Source organism: Bufo bufo, chromosome 6, assembly GCF_905171765.1.
Source record: "Bufo bufo chromosome 6, aBufBuf1.1, whole genome shotgun sequence".
Taxonomy (NCBI): Eukaryota; Metazoa; Chordata; class Amphibia; order Anura; family Bufonidae; genus Bufo; species Bufo bufo.
In genome coordinates this window covers 159739107-159761498 of record NC_053394.1, presented here as the reverse complement: position 1 = coordinate 159761498, position 22392 = coordinate 159739107, and the positions used below count along the sequence as shown (strand labels likewise).

At 44.6% G+C, this 22392-nt stretch overlaps 1 protein-coding gene across 2 annotated transcripts in view; it reads left to right on the top strand.

Moving 5' to 3' along the window:
* LOC121003448 (glutathione S-transferase P 1-like) overlaps window positions 1-17661 on the top strand; it is a 34492-nt gene extending 16831 nt beyond the window's left edge. For both annotated transcript variants that reach the window (XM_040435306.1, XM_040435304.1), the window contains exons 2-7: window positions 3782-3817; window positions 8494-8606; window positions 9892-9979; window positions 10158-10261; window positions 15160-15267; window positions 17485-17661. In XM_040435306.1, coding sequence (XP_040291240.1) covers window positions 3782-3817; window positions 8494-8606; window positions 9892-9979; window positions 10158-10261; window positions 15160-15267; window positions 17485-17658 — 623 coding nt within the window. In that variant the 3' untranslated portion in view covers window positions 17659-17661. The remainder of the gene's footprint in view (window positions 1-3781; window positions 3818-8493; window positions 8607-9891; window positions 9980-10157; window positions 10262-15159; window positions 15268-17484) is intronic.
* The last annotated feature ends 4731 nt before the right edge of the window (window positions 17662-22392 follow it).

The following is a 22392-nucleotide window of genomic DNA, read 5'->3' as shown; positions in this document are numbered from 1 at the left end:
CCCTTCTCCCACTGGCAGCTAGACTTTCCACTGTATATCCCAATGATAGCAGCAATTTTCCCCATACCCGCATCTCACTCTTGCTGGAAGCATCGCCCCCATTCATATGCTGGAGATGGGAAGAAGAGACCTCCAGGGCTCCTATCTTAGCTCTTCTGAGGTGCCCTTCTGGTCTCCTGCTGTGTTGAACTTTTGCACCCATGATATCACAACATTCTGCAGACGTGCCACCCTCTACAGCAGGAATCGGCAACCTCCGGCACGCCAGCTGTTGTGAAACTACAACTCCAGCATGCTCCATTCACTCCTTTGGGAGTTCTAAGAACAGCCAAGGAGGTGTGCATGCTGGGAGTCGTAGTTTCACCACAGCTGGAGTGCTGAAGGTTGCTGATCATTAAGGTGCTCACCTGAAAGCTACCTGCGGATTACGCAGTTTTTCCACTCAACTTTTGTGCTGAAAAACCACAGCGCAGTGAATGAAATTTCACAAATCTTGTGTACACTTTGCTTTTTTCTTCCATGTGGAAATTGACCTGCTATGCGGATTTTGTAATCTGCGGCATGTCAGTTGTTTCTGCATTTCACACACAATCTCGGAAAACCCTTTTAACAAGACTTTACTGCAGTGAGAGGAACATTGCTACACCCTTCACACCCAGACACAGTCTGGCCCACCGTATCTTAATCCTATATCCCTTAGCTGGGACTTACAGCCACCATTGCAAGATAAATAGTGCCAGCTCAAGATTCTGCAGAGAGAGACAGACGGAAAGAGTACTACAGCCCCCATCCTTGCTCAAATCTATACATTACTATCTGGGAAGATTTTCTCTGTGAATTATTTGGAGCTGTGTTTTGATACCGTTAGATGTACTACAACTCCCATTGTGCACTTCAGTACCAAACCCACAACATCAAGGGCACCCCAACTACTATTAGCTAGGAGCCCCAACATCAGGGTGTGCCCTGAGGGAAGAAAAGGTTCGCCCTCCTTTCACTGCTCTGGCTCTAAAGAGCATCGGTTTGAGGACTACCACTGTGAATAAGTATTGCAGTCAGAGCCACTACCACTCCCATCCTCTGCTCCGCTCCTTCCTCCTGGGCTGGTTGGTACACCCACACTTTTGTATTGTGGGACCTCTGGAAAGGGGAATTTAGCACCTATTAAAATGAAAGATTCAGACAACCAGGATTGGACTCCCTCTCTCTGGGGTCCTCAAAGTATCTGCTTAGCCTCTCTGGTATACGCCTATTAAAAAGAAGTCCTTAAAGGGAGTCTGTCACCAAAATATGACATTGTACACCACTTACATGGCTCTCTAGCACACCTATCAAGGATTCAAATGGTACCTTTATAATTTTCTGCTGAGTTTCACCAGCAGGAAAAACGTACTTTAATCCATATGCAAATGAGGGCTCGCAAGTGCCCGGGGGTGGCGTTCTGTGTGTAGGTGCCCAGGTGTCACAGCCTTTGGTTTGCGCTGTTACACTGTTCTCACACTTGCAGTTGCCCGCAGCAACGTGTTGCTGTTTCAGCATGCGTGGGCTGTGTCACGGCCTTTGTGGTGTGTGCCGTGACATGGTTGCCACGCATGCTGTTGCCGGTGGTAACGTGTGGCTTAGTTTGCTTGTGTGTGCACTTCCCCTTTTTAGTGGCTTCCTTCCTCTGTCTGGTGTTGGAAGGGTTAACTCCCTTCCTAGTGTTTTGTGAACACTGGGTTTGTGGCTGCTTGGGTTATTTAGTCTCTGCTGGAAGCCTGTAGCTGATGTGTTCCTCCAGGCTTGGTGTGTGCTGGTGGTTCACTGCTCCTGGCTTTACCATCCTTCCAGTGAGGGCCACCCTTGTGGTCATAGATGTTCTTTGTCATCTCGGTGTCTCCTTCCCTTCCTGTCCCTTTTGTATGGAGTGGGTTATATTCAGGGTGTTTGTATGTCTAGTTTGGTGTTACATGTCTGTTGGTGTTTGGTGTCATGTTTTCTAGACATCTCCCTGTCTTTTTTTTTTTTTGCAGCTATGGTGTCCTGGGTTCCTGTGTGGTTTGTTGTGTGTGCTATGTCCCTTAATGTTGGTGTGGACACCAGCACTTGTGCACGGGTTCCAGTCAGTGTGTGTGGGGCAGGTAAGTGTTATTGGTTTTGCTTACCTGCCATCCCCATATGCTGTATGTGTTCCCCTCTCCTTGCAGCTTGGCCAGTGGAGACTCCTGTTCGTCCGTGTTGTGGAGGAACAGGTCGTCTCTCCCCTGCTCCTAAGTGAGGGCTTTCCAGGGCGACTCAGGATATTAGGTATCCAGTGTATGAGCCGTCCCACCATCGAGGCCGGCTCATACGGTGAGGAGTCAGGGAGAGGATTAGGGACGCGGTAGGAGGACACCTGCTCACTTATTTATTATTTTGGCCAGGCTGATCCCCTTTTTCCCTTTGATACCGCACGGTAGGGGGTTTCCCCCACTCTCCACCGTGACACCAGGCTGCTCTGCCTTCTTTTTACATTACTCCTCCCCAGCCTCTTCCTTGGCCCGCCCTGCAAGTCCCTTGCGTCATCCACAGGACCGGCCGATATCCCGTGCGTGCGCAGTGCACCGCCGGCATGCGCACTGTGATGCCAATTGTGGGCACGGCATCGCTACATGTAGTGAGCATGCGCCAGCACAGGCATGAAACCAGTGACTAGAGGGCGGACCAGAAGCAAACAGAAGGACTGGAGGCCGGCACATGCGTACTACATGTAGTGATGCCGTGCCCACAATTGGTATCACAGTGCGCATGTCCGTGCCGGCGGTGAACTGCGCACGCACGGGATATCGGCTGGTCCTGTGGATGACGCAAGGGATTTGCAGGGCAGGCCAAGGAACAGGCTGGGGAGGAGTAATGTAAAAAGAAGGCAGAGCAGCCTGGGCTCCTACACACAGAACGCTGCCCCGGGCACTTGCGAGCCCTCATTTGCATATGCATTAAAGTGCGTTTTTCCTGCTGGTGAAATTCAGAAGAAAATTATAAAGGTACCATTTGAATCATGGATAGGTGTGCTAGAGCTATGTAAGTGGTGTACAATGTCATATTTTTGGTGACAGACTCCCTTTAAAGGGAACCTGTCACCTAGAAAATGTATATTAAACCGCCATCAGTACCTTATTGCAGCATGATTATAAAGGTGTCTGTCTTTTCTGTACAATGCACCAAAAGTCTAAAAAAAAGACTTTTATTCAACTGGGTTCGCTATGTAAACGATAGTCTTGAAGTCAAGGGGGCATCGGCTTTCTCGCCTGAAGTCAAGTGTGCCCCGCCCCGTTTCTGGCCCCTTAGCGTTTGATAGGAATTCCAATTTCTTCAACACTGGATGCTCACATGTAGTCTTGCGCGTGTGCTGTGTCCCTGCAGTGCCGGCGCCTGCGCACTGTTCCACTCCGCTGTGAGGTAGGCTTAATGATCAGGCACTCGCACATGAGAGCCTGCACATGCGCGAGACTATGCTCAAGCGCCCAGCAGTGAAGGAATTGGGACATCCTATCAATCAAATACTAAGGGGCGGGCAAGGGGGCAGGGCACGCTTGACTTCAGGCGAGAAAGTCGCTGCCCACTTGACTTCAAGACTATCGTTTACATAGCGCACCCAGTTGAATAAAAGTCTTTTTTTTCAGACTTTTGGCACATTGTACAGTAAAGACACATACCGGTTTATAATCATGCTACAGGCTGCAATAAGGTACTGCTGGCGGTTTAAAATGCATTTTCTAGGTGACCAGTTCCATTTTAACATTTTTCTTTTTTTCTTTTGTAGTGAGTGGATACGTTATAACCTATTTCCCACTAAGGGGTAAGTATGTGATCCATATTATACCATATATAATGCGCAGAATTTGTCTATTTTTATTCCTACTCTCTGGATGTTCCAATTTTTATTACTTGCATTGTTTTTAAAATCTTTTTTTATATTTTTAGGCTGGGTTCACATCACGTTTTTTCCCATCCGCATATACAAAAAACGTATACGTTAGGCTACTTTCACATTAACGTTTTGGTTTCCGTTTGTGAGATCCGGATCTGTTTTCACTGACACAATATGGCACAATAGAAAACGAATCCCTCCCCCTTGACTGTCAATGGTGTTCAAGACGGATCTGTTTTGGCTATGTGGCAGTTAATACAAACGGATCCGTTCTGAACGGATGCATGCAGTTGTATTATCTGAACTGAAGCGTTTCTGCAGATCCATGACAGATCCGCACTAAACGCGAGTGTGAAAGTAGCCTTAAACGGATGCATCAGACTGATGTCATACAGTGGCATTCTTCGCCATAGAGTTCTATAAAAAAATATAAGAAATCTATACAGTCAGGTCCATAAATATTAGGAAATCAACACAATTCTAACATTTTTGGATCTATACAACACCACAATGGGTTTGAAATGAAACTAACAAGATGTGCTTTACCTGCAGACTGTCAGCTTTAATTTGAGGGTATTTACATCCAAATCAGGTGAGCGGTGTAGGAATTACAACAGTTTGCATATGTGCCTCCCACTTGTTAAGGGACCAAAAGTAATGGGACAATTGGCTTCTCAGGTTTTCCATGGCCAGGTGTGTGTTATTCCTTCATTATCCCAACTACAATGAGCAGATAAAAGGTCCAGAGTTCATTTCAAGTCTGCTATTTGCATCTGGAATCTGTTGCTGTCAACTCAAGATGAGATCCAAAGAGCTGTCACGATCAGTGAAGCAAGCCATCATTGGACTAAAAAAACAAAACAACCCCATCAGAGAGAGAGCAGCAAAAACATTAGGCGTGGCCAAAACAACTGTTTGGAACATTCTTAAAAAGAAGAAACGCACCGGTGAGCTCAGCAACACCAAAAGACCCGGAAGACCACAGAAAACAACTGTGGTGGATGACCGAAGAATTCTTTCCCTGGTGAAAAAAAACACCCTTCACAACAGTTGGCCAGATCAAGTACACTCTCCAGGAGGTAGGTATATGTGTGTCAAAGTCAACAATCAAGAGAAGACTTCACCAGAGAGAATACAGAGGGTTCACCACAAGATGTAAATCATTGGTGAGCCTCAAAAACAGGAAGGCCAGATTAGTTTGTCAAATGACATCTAAACGCCTTCACAGTTCTGGAACAACATCTTATGGACAGATGAGACCAAGATCAACTTGTACCAGAGTGATGGGAAGAGAAGAGCATGGAGAAGGAAAGGAACTGCTCATGATCCTAAGCATACCACCTCATCCGTGAAGCATGGTGGTGGTAGTTCTCATGGCGTGGGCATGTATGGCTGCCAATGGAACTGGTTCTCTTGTATTTATTGATGTGACTGCTGACAAAAGCAGCAGGATGAATTCTGAAGTGTTTTGGGCAATATTATCTGCTCATATTCAGCCAAATGCTTCAGAACTCATTGGACGCGCTTCACAGTGCAGATGGACAATGACCCAAAGCATACTGCAAAAGCAACCAAAGACTTTAAGGGAAAGAAGTGGAATGTTATGCAATGGCCAAGTCAATCACCTGACCCGAATCCGATTTGAGCATGCATTTCACTTGCTGAAGACAAAACTGAAGGGAAAATGCCCCAAAAACAAGTAGGAACTGAAGACAGTTGCAGTAGATGCCTGGCAGAGCATCACCAGGGATGAAACCCAGCGTCTGGTGATGTCTGTGTTCCAGACTTCAGGCTGTAATTGACTGCAAAGGATTTACAACCAAGTATTAAAAAGTGAAAGTGTGATTTATGATTATTATTCTGTCCCATTACTTTTGGTTCCTTAACAAGTGGGAGGCACATATGCAAACTGTTGTAATTCCTACACCGTTCACCTGATTTGGATGTAAATACCCTCAAATTAAAGCTGACAGTCTGCAGGTAAAGCACATCTTGTTCGTTTCATTTCAAATCCATTGTGGTGGTGTATAGAGCCAAAAAGTTAGAATTATGTCGATGTCCCAATATTTATGGACCTGAGAATCTCTATCTCTATATTTCGCACAGGCAAATAGATGAAAATGTGGGTGCACGTTCTTAAGGGAATAGACTTCTTACCCCAGTAATAGTCCAGAAAATGAACGGCACTCCGATAGATCATGGACAAATAACTCCTTTATTCACCCGTGCAGTGCAACGTTTCGGCTCAGTACTAGAGCCTTTTTCAAGCAATGAACACATACATGTGGTGAGTATATATAGGTAAAAAAAACACACATCAAGGTCATGTGATCCAATCAAATCAGTGGGTGTTGACAAAATTGGTATACAGTGCAATTAAAAAGAACTGCATAAAAAATATACATTACATAGTAAAAACATGGTCATAGTAACATAGTAAGTAGTCCCCAGAAACCAGCCTTATAAATCGAGTATAATACCGCAAGACAGGGACAGTCCCCTTCACAGGGCTGCAACCCGACCATACAGGGTAACACCCCGAAGACCACCACAAATCACATGGCTATCTAGGGGGGGTACCCTGAAAATTATGCGGACATCATTCAACTCAAGAGGGATCTCCTCAGGCCGGTAGGCAAATATACATAGAGGGCAGGTGAATTAAAATCCTAAAAATACTGCACCACCAGGGCTCATATAACACTCCTGGCACTCCTCATTAGCCCTGGTGGTGCAGTCTTTATTTTTAGGATTTTAATTCACCTGCCCTCTATGTATATTTGCCTACCGGCCTGAGGAAATCCCTCTTGAGTTGAATGATGTCCGCATAAATTTTCAGGTTACCCCCCCTAGATAGCCATGTGATTTGTGGTGGTCTTCAGGGTGTTACCCTGTATGGTAGGGTTGCAGCCCTGTGAAGGGGACTGTCCCTGTCGTCTTGCGGTATTATACTCGATTTATAAGGCTAGTTTCTTTTGACACTAGCATTGATATGCAGAGTTAGGGCAGCTGACCAGTAGCCAAGATGGCGCGCGTGTGCCTGGATCACACTGGGCATGTGCTGAATATCTAATACACCAGGCAGGAAAGCGGAACGGTGGAATGGGAATGCGCCTGCGCCAACATTTGTTTCTGACGCATGGCGTACTCAGCTGCCTGTGCACTACCTGATTGGCACTCCCCGGAGCAGGCGCAGTAGAATGTACACAACGCCGAGATGGTGTATGGATAGTGTGCCTCACCCGATGGGTATGTTTGCAGTCTCTGTCTTTTGACTCCTCCCCTTACATTTGATTTTGGTTTAACACTTAACATGGTCAGCACTGGAGATGTCAATCACTATGGATCACAGGTTTTTTGGTATAATGATAATATGACATACATCACAATCACTGTATATGACCATGTTTTTACTATGTAATGTATATTTTTTTATGCAGTTCTCTTTTTAATTGCACTGTATGCTAATTTTGTCAACACCCACTGATTTGAATGGATCACATGATCTTGATGTGAATCTAGTCTATCTAGTCTATCTAGTCTATCTAGTCTATCTAGTCTATCTAGTCTATCTAGTCTATCTAGTCTATCTAGTCTATCTAGTCTATCTAGTCTATCTAGTCTATCTAGTCTATCTAGTCTATCTAGTCTATCTAGTCTATCTAGTCTATCTAGTCTATCTAGTCTATCTAGTCTATCTCTTGAAAAAGGCTCTAGTACTGAGCCGAAACGTTGCACCGCACGGGTGAATAAAGGAGTTATTTGTCCATGATCTATCGGAGTGCCGTTTATTTTCTGGAGATATATAATATATTATATTATAGTGTGCCGTTTCTGTATTTTTTTTATTTTGTAACGTATACGTCAAACAAAGGCCTAAAATGTGATGTGAACCCACCCTTAGCCTATTTGCCTACTTTCTTGTACTCTAGTCCATACATAACCCCATCAGACTGATTCTCCCGGACCACCATGCATACTTTTAAACAGGCTTCCCACCAACCAGGTGCCATTTATAATGCTCATGTCGTCTTATGTGGTAGAGGGGCCGCCTCAGGCACAAGGCCCCTTGTGCAACTTCTAACACTGCACCCTTTATAGCTAATCCCATTGTCTACAAACTGTCTTCTACCCTTGTAGTTACACAGGAATATTGGTGGCCATGGTTTTTGCTGACATGATGGAAGCATATATGCAGTTTTTACATGATAGAAATCAGCAGAGAAGAAATGTCACATCTAGAAAGTAGTCTATAAACTGCCTTGGCCATCATATGTATGAATAGGGCACCCATTCACTAACATTGCATTTCAGTTCATTGACATTCAATATCAAGCATGTTCCATGTGAATGCAGCCTTATGATTGCTAAAGAAATTGCCGAGGCTTAAGGAAAAGGATCTGCTCTTTCCCCCTCCTTATCCACTGGCTGTACCTGATATTGCAGCAAACAAGCAAATGGAGCTGACCTGCAGTACCAGACACAGACAAGAGTGGCGCAGTTTCTTGAAAATGACCAGACCCTTTCTTTAACCCTAGATAACCTGTTCAGTAGTCATGTTTACTTCTCTGCTTTACTGACACATAGAAAATGTTGACTTGTAGGTAGAGCCGAGCCCATACGTCTGCTCCTTGGTGATCAAGGAGCTTCATGGACAGAGGATGAGGTGCCATTGGCAGACTGGTTTTCAGGAAAAATTGACCTTAAGAAACAGGCGGTGAGTTGCTTTGTTGATACTGTACAGTAAGTTAGGAACAGTCCGCAGTCAAGTCGGTCATGGTTGGGTTTCCTTTAGGAGTGGCAAATATGAGTAAAGGTATATTATACATGGTCCTTACCTGTTAGAGATGCATGGTGCCAGCTGAAAAGATGGAACCTAAATTCTTGCCATGAGATCAGCTTGATGAATGTGAAGTGCTGACACCTATACATTCTCATGCCTTAGCCGACCAGTACTTGTGTTGCTCACTACCATTCATGACGCTGGGGCTAGGAATTCACCAGCATCATGTTGGTTGGTCTCTATACATGGCTTACATTAAACAGAACAAGGCCAACTGTCACAGCAAAATACTCTTAACTATTCCCCCTCATAACCCTGTGAGGTGAAAGAGAGATATATATATATATATTTTCGGCACATAATAATGAAGCACACTGTTCCACAGTTCTTTGGACTCCTACAAGTAGCAACGATCTCAAGTCCAGAAGGGATTCCCTCCAACTCTTACAAAGTGCTTCCCAGTACTTCCTATATAATCCAGTCTGATTATGTCAAACCCAACAGGCGAGATGAGACTAGAGCCCACCAAACATCCTGAAAAGCAAGTTGTATGTCCCTGGGGTCAGGCTTGGACCATTATTGCATCTAGGCCTCCTTAGTGGCCAGTCTGAAAATAACTGGTGAGGCAGTTTTGATACCAGTGATCATATGCTGGTCTCTTCTGCTGTATGGGTCTCTTTGCTATATGATCATTTAGACTGATGGGTTTTATTCTGACGCAGATCCAAACTTTTGTACTGATCTGTTTCTAAATATGTATATTAATAGCCTGCAGAACTCCAATACAGAGCTTTAAAATACTGATGCAGGCAAAATCTCTCTCTCCCTTCACGAGAACTGCCTATTCTTGTCCCCAAAGCAGACAAAAATAGGACATGTTCTATGATTTGTGGAACAGCTACACAGATGCAGACTGAAAACGGACATACGTGTACTGTCCGCATTTTTTCCGGAACTGTAGAAAAGAATGGATGTGCATGTGATCTGCAAAATATGTGGATTGGAAGTTGACTAAAACTACGGTCGTGTGCTTGGGGCCTTAGACATAGGATTAAATCCAGTGTGACATTGTGGCTGCTGGAGGCCACCACTGGAGGGAGCTATGGATTTTACTGCTTGCTGGTTATTCATTGAACCCCATAATACAGTATGCTAAGAATATGGGACATGTGTGACAGTCTTTGTTATCCTTTTTACCAATCTTTGGGATCTTTTACAGGTTTTTGGTCAGCTGCCACAGTTTAAAGATGGAGATTTTGTTCTGTATCAGAGCAATAGCATTCTGAGATATCTTGGACGTAAATATGGTACTTTTTTTTTTTTTTTTTTTTTGCTTTTCTATAAAATAAATTACTTATTCTTTAGCTTGTGTAGAATGTAGATCTAGCATTCTTTTAAAGAAACTCAAATACATTAAAAGAATTAATGTATGATATTGATTTGTCCTTACATTTACAACATTATCTACATATTTTTTCCTACTAGGTATTTCTGGGAGCAGTAATGAAGAGAGTGCACTCATTGACATGGTGAATGATGGTGTGGAGGACCTAAGACTGAAGTTCAGCATTATGTTCTTCTATGAGTTTGTAAGTATAGAAAAAAATTGTAAGAAAAACTCAAATTCTAACTAAAGGGGTTGCCCCGGTCTAGAAATAGTATGAATACTTTTCATTAGTTATAATGGCTCATTTTGCCTAGGAAGCAATCATTAGGAGAAATAAAATGGCCCCCATACAACTAGTACACACAAAACATGTCCTAGTTACACAGAAGGACACGTTACTTCACAACACTGAGGTAAAGAGCTGCCTCATCCTACTGTCTACTTGTCAGGATTATGATCCTGAATACAGATGATAAAATCTTCAGCTGAATCTCTGTAGGAACGGAGACATGAAGTACAGAGAGGAGGGTGGGGATTTGGTAATGAGCAGCAGCTCTTGTGGGACTTCACCAGGAAAATTTTGTCCTGGTACAACACGGGCACCATGACCTCCTGAAGTTCTCGGGCAGTTCTATGTAAAATGTATGCATTGTACATTGCCATCTGTACAGTGTATACGGCAAGCTTTTTGTACCACACGTTAGTTTTACGCATGGCACTGTAGGGCTTCAGAACTTGATCGGACAGATAAACCCCTCCCATGTGCCTGTTGTAATCAAGGATGCAGTCTGGCTTGTTGACAGCGGTAGTGGTACCTCGCACTTGGGCAGGAGAACTGGTGTTGGTGTGAATGGTGGTTAGTACAAGGACATCCCTCCTTGTCCTTGTACTTAACGGCCAGCATGTTCTCATGGCGGACAGCCGTACTGTCGCCTTTTCGGAGTAGTTGCCCTACCAGGGATCTAGGGAGCCCTCTCTGATTTTTTTTTTTTTCGCACTGTGCCGCAAGCCACAGTACCTCGGGTTTTTATGGACATAAATAGGGGTATGCTGGTGTAATAGTAATCTACATAGAGGTGATAACCATCATCCAGCAGTGGGTTCAGTAAGTCCCACACAATCTTGCCAGTAACTACTAGGACGGGGACAGGGGGGGGCAGCATTCAGGGGGTTGTATCCGGGAATCTTTCCCCTCATAAACCCGGAACCTGTAGGTATACCCAGAGGTATTCTCGCACAGCTTGTACATTTTTATTCCGTACCATGCCCGCTTTCTGGGCAGGTACTGGCGAAATTTAACCCTTTCTTTTAAAATGTACAAGGGACTCGTCTATGCTCATTTCTTTTGCTGGGGTGAACACCTATGTAAATTTTGAGTTGAGGTGCTCCAGAAGGGGTCTTATTTTGAATAGACGGTCAAAATTTGGGAGGGCTGGGGGGGGGGGGGGGGTCACTGTGCATTATCATTGTAATGTAGGAATTTCAAAATGGATTCAAATCTTGAGCGGGGACATGATCATATTGTAAATTGGAGTGTTGTACAAGACATCTGAACTCCAATATTGTCTCATTTCAGTTTTTTTTGTACAAGGCCCATATGCAGCATCAGCCCCCAAAACTTCATAATGTCTGCTGCATTTACAGGGGTCCAACCTAGGGGTCTAGCATATGAGGATGTTGGGTTTTGAGAAATAAACTGCTGGGCGTACAAATTTGTTTGGGTCACGATCAAATTGATGAGATCGTCAGAGAAATAGATTTTGAGAAAATCTATTTCTGAGAAGCCCGTGCAGTCAATCTGGATTCCAGATTTTCCCACAAACTCTGCAAATTGGGGCTCATAATCCTCAGGCGTTGTGGACCATAGGGGATCACTTGGGGGGGGGGGGGGGGGCTACTTCATCTCTCCTGGGGCGTCTCCTTGAGGGTCCCTCATCATATGATGATGATGGAGTAGAGGAATGTGGCATCCTCTTCTCCCTCACTTGCAGACTCCGTTTCAGAGGCAAGGATGGCGTATGCCTCTTCAGCGGAGTACATTCTCTGGGATGAATTGGACATTTTTATTTTTATTGGTGTATGTAAAGTGAAAAGTGTCAGGGGGGTGTATGTAGTGATTTAACACGTGAGGGGACTTGTAATGAATTAATTAAAATAAAATTTATGATAAAGAAAGATAAGAGAAAAAGATAAATGAAAGAATTAGATAAAAATTTTGAAAAAAAGGCACTAAACCTGAGCAGACGCAGTCAGTAATTGACAGTACTGACGGCGCTCAGCAGGACCCACGCATGCAGATGTGCCATGTGGGTTCAAAAATCTAAACTAGTACTAACTAAATATCTATCTATCTCCATCTATTTCCAAAAAAAAACCAAATGCTGATCAGCACTTGCCAGTCACAGCTCGCACACTGAAAAAGTGGTGCAGAGCCCAAAAAGCCAAAAAATGCCCAAAACCCCCCAAAAAAAGGACCGGGGAGGGGGGGGACAGGGAATGGGGATCTGAAACGGCTGCAGATGAGCCAAAGATCACTACAGCTGTTCCAGATGTTCTTTTTCTTATTATTCTTCAAAGCACTGAATGGAAAGCACTGATTTATGTGGTAGTACCACAAGTCCCAGCCGACAACGAGCAGCACAGAAGGGCACAGGTCCTCTCTGCAAGCAGTCACCAAGCTAGAATGGCTGCCTGCAGAGAGGCACCAACTGTTCTTTCTGCTGCATAGCGCTGCCATTGGCTGGAGCGTTGTTCCAGCCAATTGCAGCGCTGGGAGGGGACATCAGTGTAATCAGCCCCAATCACCTCCGTCCCAGCCACCAGCAGCACCACAGATTGGCTAATACTTGTATAGCGCTGCCATAGGCTGGAGCGTTGCTCCAGCCAATCGCAGCGCTGGGATGGGACACCTGTGTCTGGTGTCCCCTCCCTGACCTAGGAGGAGACATGGGCTGATGTCGTCAGCCCCTCCCACCTCTAGCCAAGCTCCCCTGCAGCTCCATTCATTGCCAGCACTGCGATTGGCTGGCTAGTGAAGACCAGCCCATCGCAGCGATCGGGCTGCAGGGGGTGGAAAAACTCCTCCTCGCCTTCATCTAAGATGGCTGACTGCTGATTAGTGCAGTCAGCTTACTCCGGTCACTGCACGATTCGCCGCGGTGACTGGAGTTATCCATGACGTACTATTACGTCACGATGCGGTAAGTCACCGACTTTCATGACTTACTAGTACATCATGTATCTGGAAGGGGTTAAAAGATCCCAGGTTTCTATTAAATAAAAAGTGAAAATAAAAAAATTAAAGGGGTTCTCCAGAGGATAGATAATCAGCATCTGATCGGCAGGGGTCCGACACCCGGGACCCCCGCCGATTAGCTGTTTGAGAAGGCAGCGAGGATACATCATCAGTTTAAACAAACTACAGAACCCCTTTAATATTATTTATTTATATTTTTTACTTTATATTTAATAACTATTTTCCCCCCCTTAGGGGCTAGAACCTGGGATCTTTTAATCCCTTGTCCTATTCACCCTGATAGAGCTCTATTAGGGTGAATAGGACTTCACACTCTCCCTGCTGCCCTGTGCATAGTATACACAGCAGCAGAGAGATTACCATGGCAGCCAGGGCTTCTGTAGCATCCTGGCTGCCATGGTAACCGATCGGAGCACCAGGATTACACTGCTGGGGCTCCGATCAGAAGCTGTTACTGCCACCAATGAAGAGGGGACCCTGTGGCCACTGCCACCAATGGCTTTAATACTGGGGGGGTGATAATTAACATTTAATACAGGAGGCGGGTGTGTCGGCGCAAAATCAAATAACCGGCACCCTGTCTCAAAGGGAGCTGCGATCAGCGGCAGCAGTTAACCCCTCAGGTGCAGCACTATATAAACTGACTAGGGTCTCTGCTGCACTCGTCTCTGCTGCACTGTACCGTATTTTTCGCCCTATAAAATGCACCTAGGTTTTAGAGTAGAACAATAAGGAAAAAATATTTTTCATTACACCTCAGGTCAGACCAGCAATCAGACCCCCAATGTTGATCAGACCTCAGATCAGTACCCCAATGCCTCAGATCAACCCCCCCAACCTTTAGCCCTCTATCAGCCCCCCATGTCAGCCATATGTCAGCCCCAATAAAAAAAAAACACTTACCTCTCCTGCTCCTGGTCACCATCACGATCCTCTTCATCCTGCTGTCTATCGCGTCGCACAGTGTGAGGTCAGAGTGACCTTACCCTGTGCACAGCGGATAGCTGAGCCGAGATCCAGGAAGCGGTGAGTACAGATCCTTCACTGCTTCCTTGTCCTCCTGTAGTAATGAAGCGCTTCCATAATGGAAGCGCTTCATTAGTACCGCGTTAGACTGCCCTGATCGCCACGGCCCGGCAAACGATCTTCCACGGCCCAGTCATGGGAGACCGCTGGGCTACATACATCTGGGCGGCTTTGCATGGATGCTTTAAAACATCTTTGCAGAGACAGGAGCAGCATGCTAATCACGCAGCTGCTGGGATGATGACCGCATGGCTCCACATGGAGGACACAATGTGTAAAATAAAAAAAGGGGCAAAGTAAGGCTGGGTTCACATCACGTTAGAAAAAAAAGATACAAAAACGCAGCACACACCACGTTCTTGTATCCTGCAGAGTCCGGTAAAACTTTTTTAAATTTCTTTTTTTTAAACATTTTTTTACAATGGAACTCTATGGTGAACGGATGCCACTGTATGGCATCAGTCTGAGGCTTTCGTTTAACGTATGTTTTTTGTATACATTAAACGGATGGGAAAAACCTGATGTGAACCCAGCCTAATAGAGCTACTGCAAACCAAACCACAGCTTCTAGCCCTGCCCCTGGGGGGAGGTGGTGAGGGTCTGGTCATTAAGTGGTTAAAATAAAAATTATTGAATCTTTTTCAACAAGACAATACAGTATTTCAATCTGCTCCTGTGCAGTGTGGCAGGTTTACTTTAATTCATGCTTTAGAGGATGCAGTTGTACATTTACCCCTGTGTATAGCTTCACATAGACAGATATACACTAAGATGGACAAATATCTATCATTTGCTTAAGAATAATTTTTATTTCACAGGAGACTGGTAAAGAGAAGTATGAAAATGAGCTTCCCAACCAAGTGGCAGCATTCGAGAGGATTCTTTCCCGGAATTCTAATGGAACCAAATATCTGGTTGGAGATAAGGTAATTGGCACTTGCTTGGAGAGTTTGTCAGAAAGTCTCTAAAACAGGTTCTTTGGGCTAGTATTAGAGATGAGCGAATTTGTCAAAGATTTGATTCGGCTGGTTCGCCAAATTGTTTGAAAACTGTTCGATCTGAATTTGTTTGCGGCGAATCACTTTAAAAAACGCCTATTTCCTGGCTGCAGAGAGCCTCTATAGTGGTGTAGAACACTGTGCCTTGCAGTAACACGCATAGGGAGTCTGCCGTGGTAGTGAAATAATACTGTGAGTCCGTATGACATGCAGATGACCGGCGTCTCTTAGATGCACACTTCACTTATTTGGGCAGTCACGAGGCCAAAACTGACCAAATAACTCAAGTATGAACTCAGCCTTACAGGTCGATGTTAGCGCCAAGAAGAAGCGCACTCCTTTTACACTTTAGTCAGCGGATTTCACATAGCTGTCTACAGAACCAGTTCTAATAAACACTTATACAAGTAGAGCCCCTCCGACAGAGTGGAGAGGGTGCCAGCAGTAAGTTTGTGTTGACGTCACTGATTATTTTGCCCTTCCTCTGATCCGTCAGAACAATAACCCCCAAAAAATGGATCCTGTCTGTTGAGCATCTGCCTTCATTCGGTCAGCATTTGGTCAGAAATCCATCAGTATTGCTAATGCCAAAAAAAAACAGGAGTGGATCCAAAACAGAGATGACAGTCAACCATTCAAGAACCGCTGCGACTCCTGCTGCCACGCCCCCTTACTCTTCTGTGACCTGTGCCTGCACCAGAAACATTTAGGCCTCTGCCACTCCCCTGTGCAGGGCCTGCCACTTCTTTGTCTGACATACTGTTAGATCAGATAAATACGGCTGAACGGCAAATATATTTTACTTTTGCCACTAATACACGGCAAAAAGGGCTGTAATTTTCGCACTTCACCACACAACGGCTAATAAGCCCCTTTTCCCCACTAATACAAGCCAAAAAATTCTTTAGAACATATAACTGCACCGCACAAGGGCAAATAAGACGTAGAAATATTTCCTTGTAATAAACCCTGTTAATGCCTATTGCCCAGGCTGTACACACCCCTACTGAACCCTGTTCAACATAAATGCTGTGGAATGATTCCTCCCTATCCTTTCCCTACAACTTGAATAATCTTTCCCTGAACTTGTGAATAGTTTTTTTTTTTTTTTAGTACAATGAATTTTTTTTCTAGCACTGTCCCTAGCGCCTGCTGATGTCTCTCCCTGCACTAAGTACACTGGAAACTGTCAAAATCCAAGGTGGCTGAGGCTATTTATAGGGCTGTGACATCACAGGGCTGGCTGCTGATTGGCTGCATGCATGGCATTATGGGTGACCCTGCCTTCCCAGAGTTCCTTGCTCCATGTGCTCACTCGTGCAGCAGCCACTTTAGCAAAAAATGAGATTTGTTACCACAAAGCGTGAGGAAATTCGGATTCGGTGCGAATCAAATTTTTTATCCAACAATGAGGATCTAAAGAGTAGAGGCTCACAACTAAGTACTATGCCCCTTCATTCGTCATCAGATTTATTTTGGTTGTTCTGGCCAGTAACTTCTATAAAAAATATTAAGCACAATAATAAATGTCAAACTAGGCCCAGGTTTCTCTCTCCACACCCTTTATATACCCTTGGACCAATTTTTCTGACTTGTTTGCTAAAACTGCAGTTCCTCTGAGGTGAGTACTTCACAGGTTTTTTTGTTAGACGCTAACAAAGGGAATGGGACTGGCATTGGTATAGCCACATGGGTAAAGTGTGCACCAGTTTCATTAAGGACATGCTTTCTTGGGGACTGAGTTCCACCTAAATTCACCCAGGAAATACAACTTGTAAGAAGACTCCAAGAATCCTCCAGATGAAGTGTAAGATGCTTTGTGGAGCACAGTAGCCAAAAACTAAGCCCAGGCCTCCCCATAGTAGCTGCATGATCTATATGGCATACTATGGGCCTGCTCCTAGGGGAGATGTGTAGAGTAGGAGCTCATAGAAATGCCCCTTACACCGATAAACCCAGCTCTATCAGAGCAACTTAAAGCCAGCCGAAGAAACCTAACACTTAGCTTTCCCCTTCTTTCCAGTGATCGACAGAAATCACTGATACGTCAAAGAGGTTTTGAAATGATAGTAACCCTTTACATGAAAGTGTGGGCATTGGCTGCCTGACTGTTGGTTTATTGACTTGTTCTTCTTATCCCTACAGATCTCCTATGCGGATTACAACTTCCTGGACCTCCTGCAGTCACACCTTGAAGTATTCCCTTCATGCTTTTCATCATATCCCCTCATTAATGCATATATTGATCGCATCACTGCCCGTCCTAAACTAAGCGAATACCTGAAATCTGACGCTCGAAACAACCGACCTAGTAAATAAGGAAAAAAAATAAGAGAATAGTAAATATTTGCAACCGTAGTACCTCAGTCACAGCCCCTAAATATTCTATAGAAATCCCCAGTCTAGTCGCTACTCTAACAGGTGTTCTTGTAGTATTCTGTCCCCTAGTTCTTACTAATATACCAGCTGTATGTAGGCGGCAGATATACGGAAGTATGACTGCAGTATCAGACTAATACCAGGGTTGTTTGTTACTATGGAGATGCATAGGGCTGAGTGGAAGCTGTGTACACAGAATACTGTAGTAGAATTGTTTTATATCAAGGCCTATTGCAGAGTTGCCTCATTTCCACTTTGGATACATTGGAACAATAAAAAAACATGCATCCACTTTAACTGAGCAGTTTCATTACTATTTTTTTTACACCTCAAAAATAATTTCCAGTGCTGTATAATGGGAGAAATGTCTGGACCTTATTCTTCTTTGCATGAGAACTGGGAAGGACTGGTTTATTGCTACATCTCTATGGAGCTTGGATGGCAGGTGGGATAAAATGAATTGACCATCAACTGCCACCGTGTGTCCGCTGAAGCTGAACTCTTCCATCATCTATACACACACTTTCATACTTCCATTCGTTCCCTTTATTACAGCTTTCATTCTTTTCACGAGCTTCTAATCATTTCTGACAGAGATCTCCATGTTGAAGTCTGTCACCTCCCTCAAACACTATTAGATGTAGTACTACATGAATATGTTATGTGGGTACTCCCTCCCATTTCCCTGATGTGCTGTAATGCATTGCTAGGACTTCTGCTACGCACACCGATAGTGGAGAGGACTCCTGAGCATGAGCTTGACAGTCCTCTCAATGTATTACAGCACTGGTTTATTGACACATAGCAGGAGGAGTAGACACGTAAAAATGTGTGATCTGGACACGGCAGGCATAGTACTGTTCATGTATTACTGCTCCTTAGCTTGAGGGAGGTAACAGACCCCTGATACACTTATGATACAATAGAGAGAAAGCAGCTGGTTGCTATGGGACCTCATGATACAGCGCTGTGAATTTCATACGCTGTAGAAGTGGGGGGTCCATGTGAATTGACTGGACCTCTAGTGCCTCGTCGTCCTCTTACTCGCCGTTATAGAATGGTGTCCCATGTACACGTACTTAAGTACATTTTTACGTTTTATTTGGCGATTTTAATTAAGACCGGCATCTAAGTTCCTATAATGTGTTAATGACCCAAACAGAGGAAAAGGGCAATGGAAAGCTGATGCCAGGAGGGAAAAAATGCTGAGAAGGGCCAACAGCAGGGGAGCCCACTTAAAACAGTAGCATTCTGGACTGAAACATTGCCTTCATACGTTATAGAACTGGCTATTGAAGCCTTGATTATAATAGTCTATTTCAGTGATTTTTCTACTGGCGTTCCCTGGAACCTGTGTAGGAGCTCCACAGAAAACAGTGCAGGGATGGCATACGCTGTCTTCTCTGCCACAAGTAGAGGAACATTAGTCAACAAACTATGGCCAAAATGAAAAATAATACAATGATTTACCCACCCCTACACCCAATCTTGTTTGGAGGAATGTGAGGGTTTTCTTCTGGAGTGAAAAGATTTTGGTTGTTCCCTCATTGTAATACAACGGCACCTTCTGTAGAAAACTTCCCACTGCAAAAGGCCCATCTCAGGAACCAGGAGTTCAACTCTTAATTAATGATGGGTGGAGTCGAGGACAAATGTAGTATACATGCAGCAGTTACAGCTGCTATAGGGCCTTTACAGAGAGAGGGGACCCTGCTCAGGTTGGTTCCCTTCCCCATTGCTATTGAGAGGTGAATCCTTTATGAAGTACTGTCTCCAGAGGAACTGTCGTAATTCCATCATTTATGGGATACATTTGGCCCACAACACTCCATTTGAAATCACCAGTCCAGGGGGGGGCGGGCTCATGGACAGCACTGGCCACGAAGAAAGGAAATTTTTTCTGTATTAATATATATTTCTTCTATAATAACTGAATTGCCCCGCTACTATATGCAGATGCCTGCCAGATCCCAGTCTGTCATCCTAGTCAGTGCAGCACTTCCCTGTTCGAAAGATGGATGTCCCTTAGGCCTCCTGCACCCGACCGTAGGTGTCCTGTTGTCGTATTGCGGACCGCATTCACTTCAATTGGTCTGCGAATCTGGAGATCCGGAACGGAAGCACGGAACGGTACCCTACGGAAGTACGACGGTGTGCTTCCGTGGGGTTTCATCCTGTACTTCCGTCCTGCAAAAAGATAAAACATGTCCTATCTTTTTTGCGGAATGGGCGGATCGCGGACCCATTAAAGTGAATGGGTCTGCAAATTGCAGATCCGCAAAACGGACAAGAATAGGACAGGTTATATTTTTTTTTTGCGGACCACGGAACGGGGCAACACTGAGTGCTGTCCGCATCTTTTGTGGCCCCATTGAAGAGAATGGGTATGCATCTGAGCCACAAATACTGCGGCTTGGATGCGGACCAAAACGACGGTCGTGTGCATGAGGCCTTAGGGGCATCTCAGCCCTAGTTTTCTCCTAAAAATAAAGGTTCTGCCTAAATAAAGTATATTAGAAAAATGTTTCCTATCCCTACAAAAAAAAAAAAAAAAAAAATATGACTAAGGCCCCTTTCACACGGGCGAGTATTCCGCACGGATGCGATGCGTGAGTTGAACGCATTGCACCCGGACTGAATACCGACCCATTCACTTCTATGGGGCTTTTCACATGAGCGGTGATTTTCACGCATCACGCTCTATATTCTGTGTTTTTCACGCAACGCAGGCCCCATAGAAGTGAATGGGGTTGCGTGAAAATCGCAAGCAAGTGCGGATGCGGTGCGATTTTCACGCACTGTTGCTAGGAGACGATCGGAATGGGGACCCGATCATTATTATTTCCCCTTATAACATGGTTATAAGGGAAAATGGCATTCTGAATACAGAATGCAAAGTAAAATAGCGCTGGAGGGGTTAAAAAAAAATAAATAAAAAATTATTTAACTCACCTTAGTCCACTTGCTCGTGCAGCCCGGCATCTCCTTCTGTCTCCTTTGCTTAACAGGACCTGTGGTGACGTCACTCCGGTCATCACATGATCCATCACCATGGTAAAAGATCATGTGATGACCGGAGTGACGTCACCACAGGTCCTGTTCAGCAAAGGAGACAGAAGGAGATGCTCGGCTGCGCGAGCAAGTGGACTAAGGTGAGTTAAATAATTTATTTTTATTTAACCCCTCCAGCGCTATTGTACTATGCATTCTGTATTCAGAATGCTATTATTTTCCCTTATAACCATGTTATAAGGGAAAATAATACAATCTACACAACACCGATCCCAAGCCCGAACTTCTGTGAAGAAGTTCGGGTTTGGGTACCAAACATGCGCGATTTTTCTCACGCGAGTGCAAAACGCATTACAATCTTTTGCACTCGCCGGAAAAATCGCGGGTGTTCCTGTAACGCACCCGCACCTTTTCCCGCAACGCCCGTCTGAAAGAGGCCTAACAACCTTAAGCTTATGAGACAAAAAGCTCTTTGGAAAAGGTCAAAGATTACATTGTAGAACACAGCTAAAAAAAAGTGTGTAAAAAAAAAATCGCAATTGCGAAACAAAATCATATACATGTGGACAAAAAATACGCCACCCCAAGAGTGTCATAGTTTTAAGCCACTTTGTATGCCAAAAAATGACAAAGAAATATGCACACATGTATGTGTCCCCAGAACTAGCGTACCTAAGTGCACCATAAGAATTTGTCGTAAAATCAGAAAATGGCGCAGGCGTCGCAAAAACACAACAAAACGGCAGCAACATTGTTAATAAATTGTGCAGACACAAATAAACAAGGGTATCAAGGAAAGAATATGACAAAAAATGGCGCAGACACTTTAGTAAATGTGCCCCACTGGGTAAAATCAACATTTAAAAGGACTGAGATATTTGTGAAAAGCAAACTGGATACTTCACCAATATCAGAGGGGCGGGGGTCTGACCTGACTCCCCTCCCGATCAGCTGGTAGAAGAGGCTACTGCGCTTGTGTGAGTGCTGCATCCTCTTCAGTGTTCACTTGCATGCCATCTCTCTTGTAGCGGTGAGGAGGTGTAATTAACCCCCTTCCTCTCCCATTCAAGAGTGCAGTAGAGAAAAGTGTCCCATCGCTACCAGGGAGATGGCGTGCTGGTAAATTTTGGAGAGGATGCAGTGCTCACAAGAGCCGATTGGGGTAGGTATCTGATATTGATGACATATCCTATCAATATCCTGACACTGAACCTTTAACACACATCTGCATCACATTGCACATTAAAAATATCCCTAAACTACAGAGATACAATTAACTCTTTTTCACCCAACCAGTTCAACCTAAAATGGAAAGAAGCACAAGTTAATGCATAACATTATTAGCTTAGTAAACTGAACGTAGTCAACCTCATTACTTTGTAGGGTGTCTCATGATTCCAAAGCAAGCAGAATAATTGGTGCATCAAAAGAAGCAGAAAAGCCCATGATTAGAGAATGCAGTGGGCCCAGGAGAGGGGAGAGGATAGGAGTGGCCGACTCTGTTGCTCCCCTGGGCCATGTAGTGATGGGCACACCTGTTGTTCCTTTCAGGGCACTCTGGTTTTGGGTCCTCCTGCCTGATGTTGGTTGAGGTGAAAGGCAGAGTTCCTTGGTGCAGCTGTAGATGTTGGTGCAGTGTAGCAGTGCAGGGAATAATTAAGT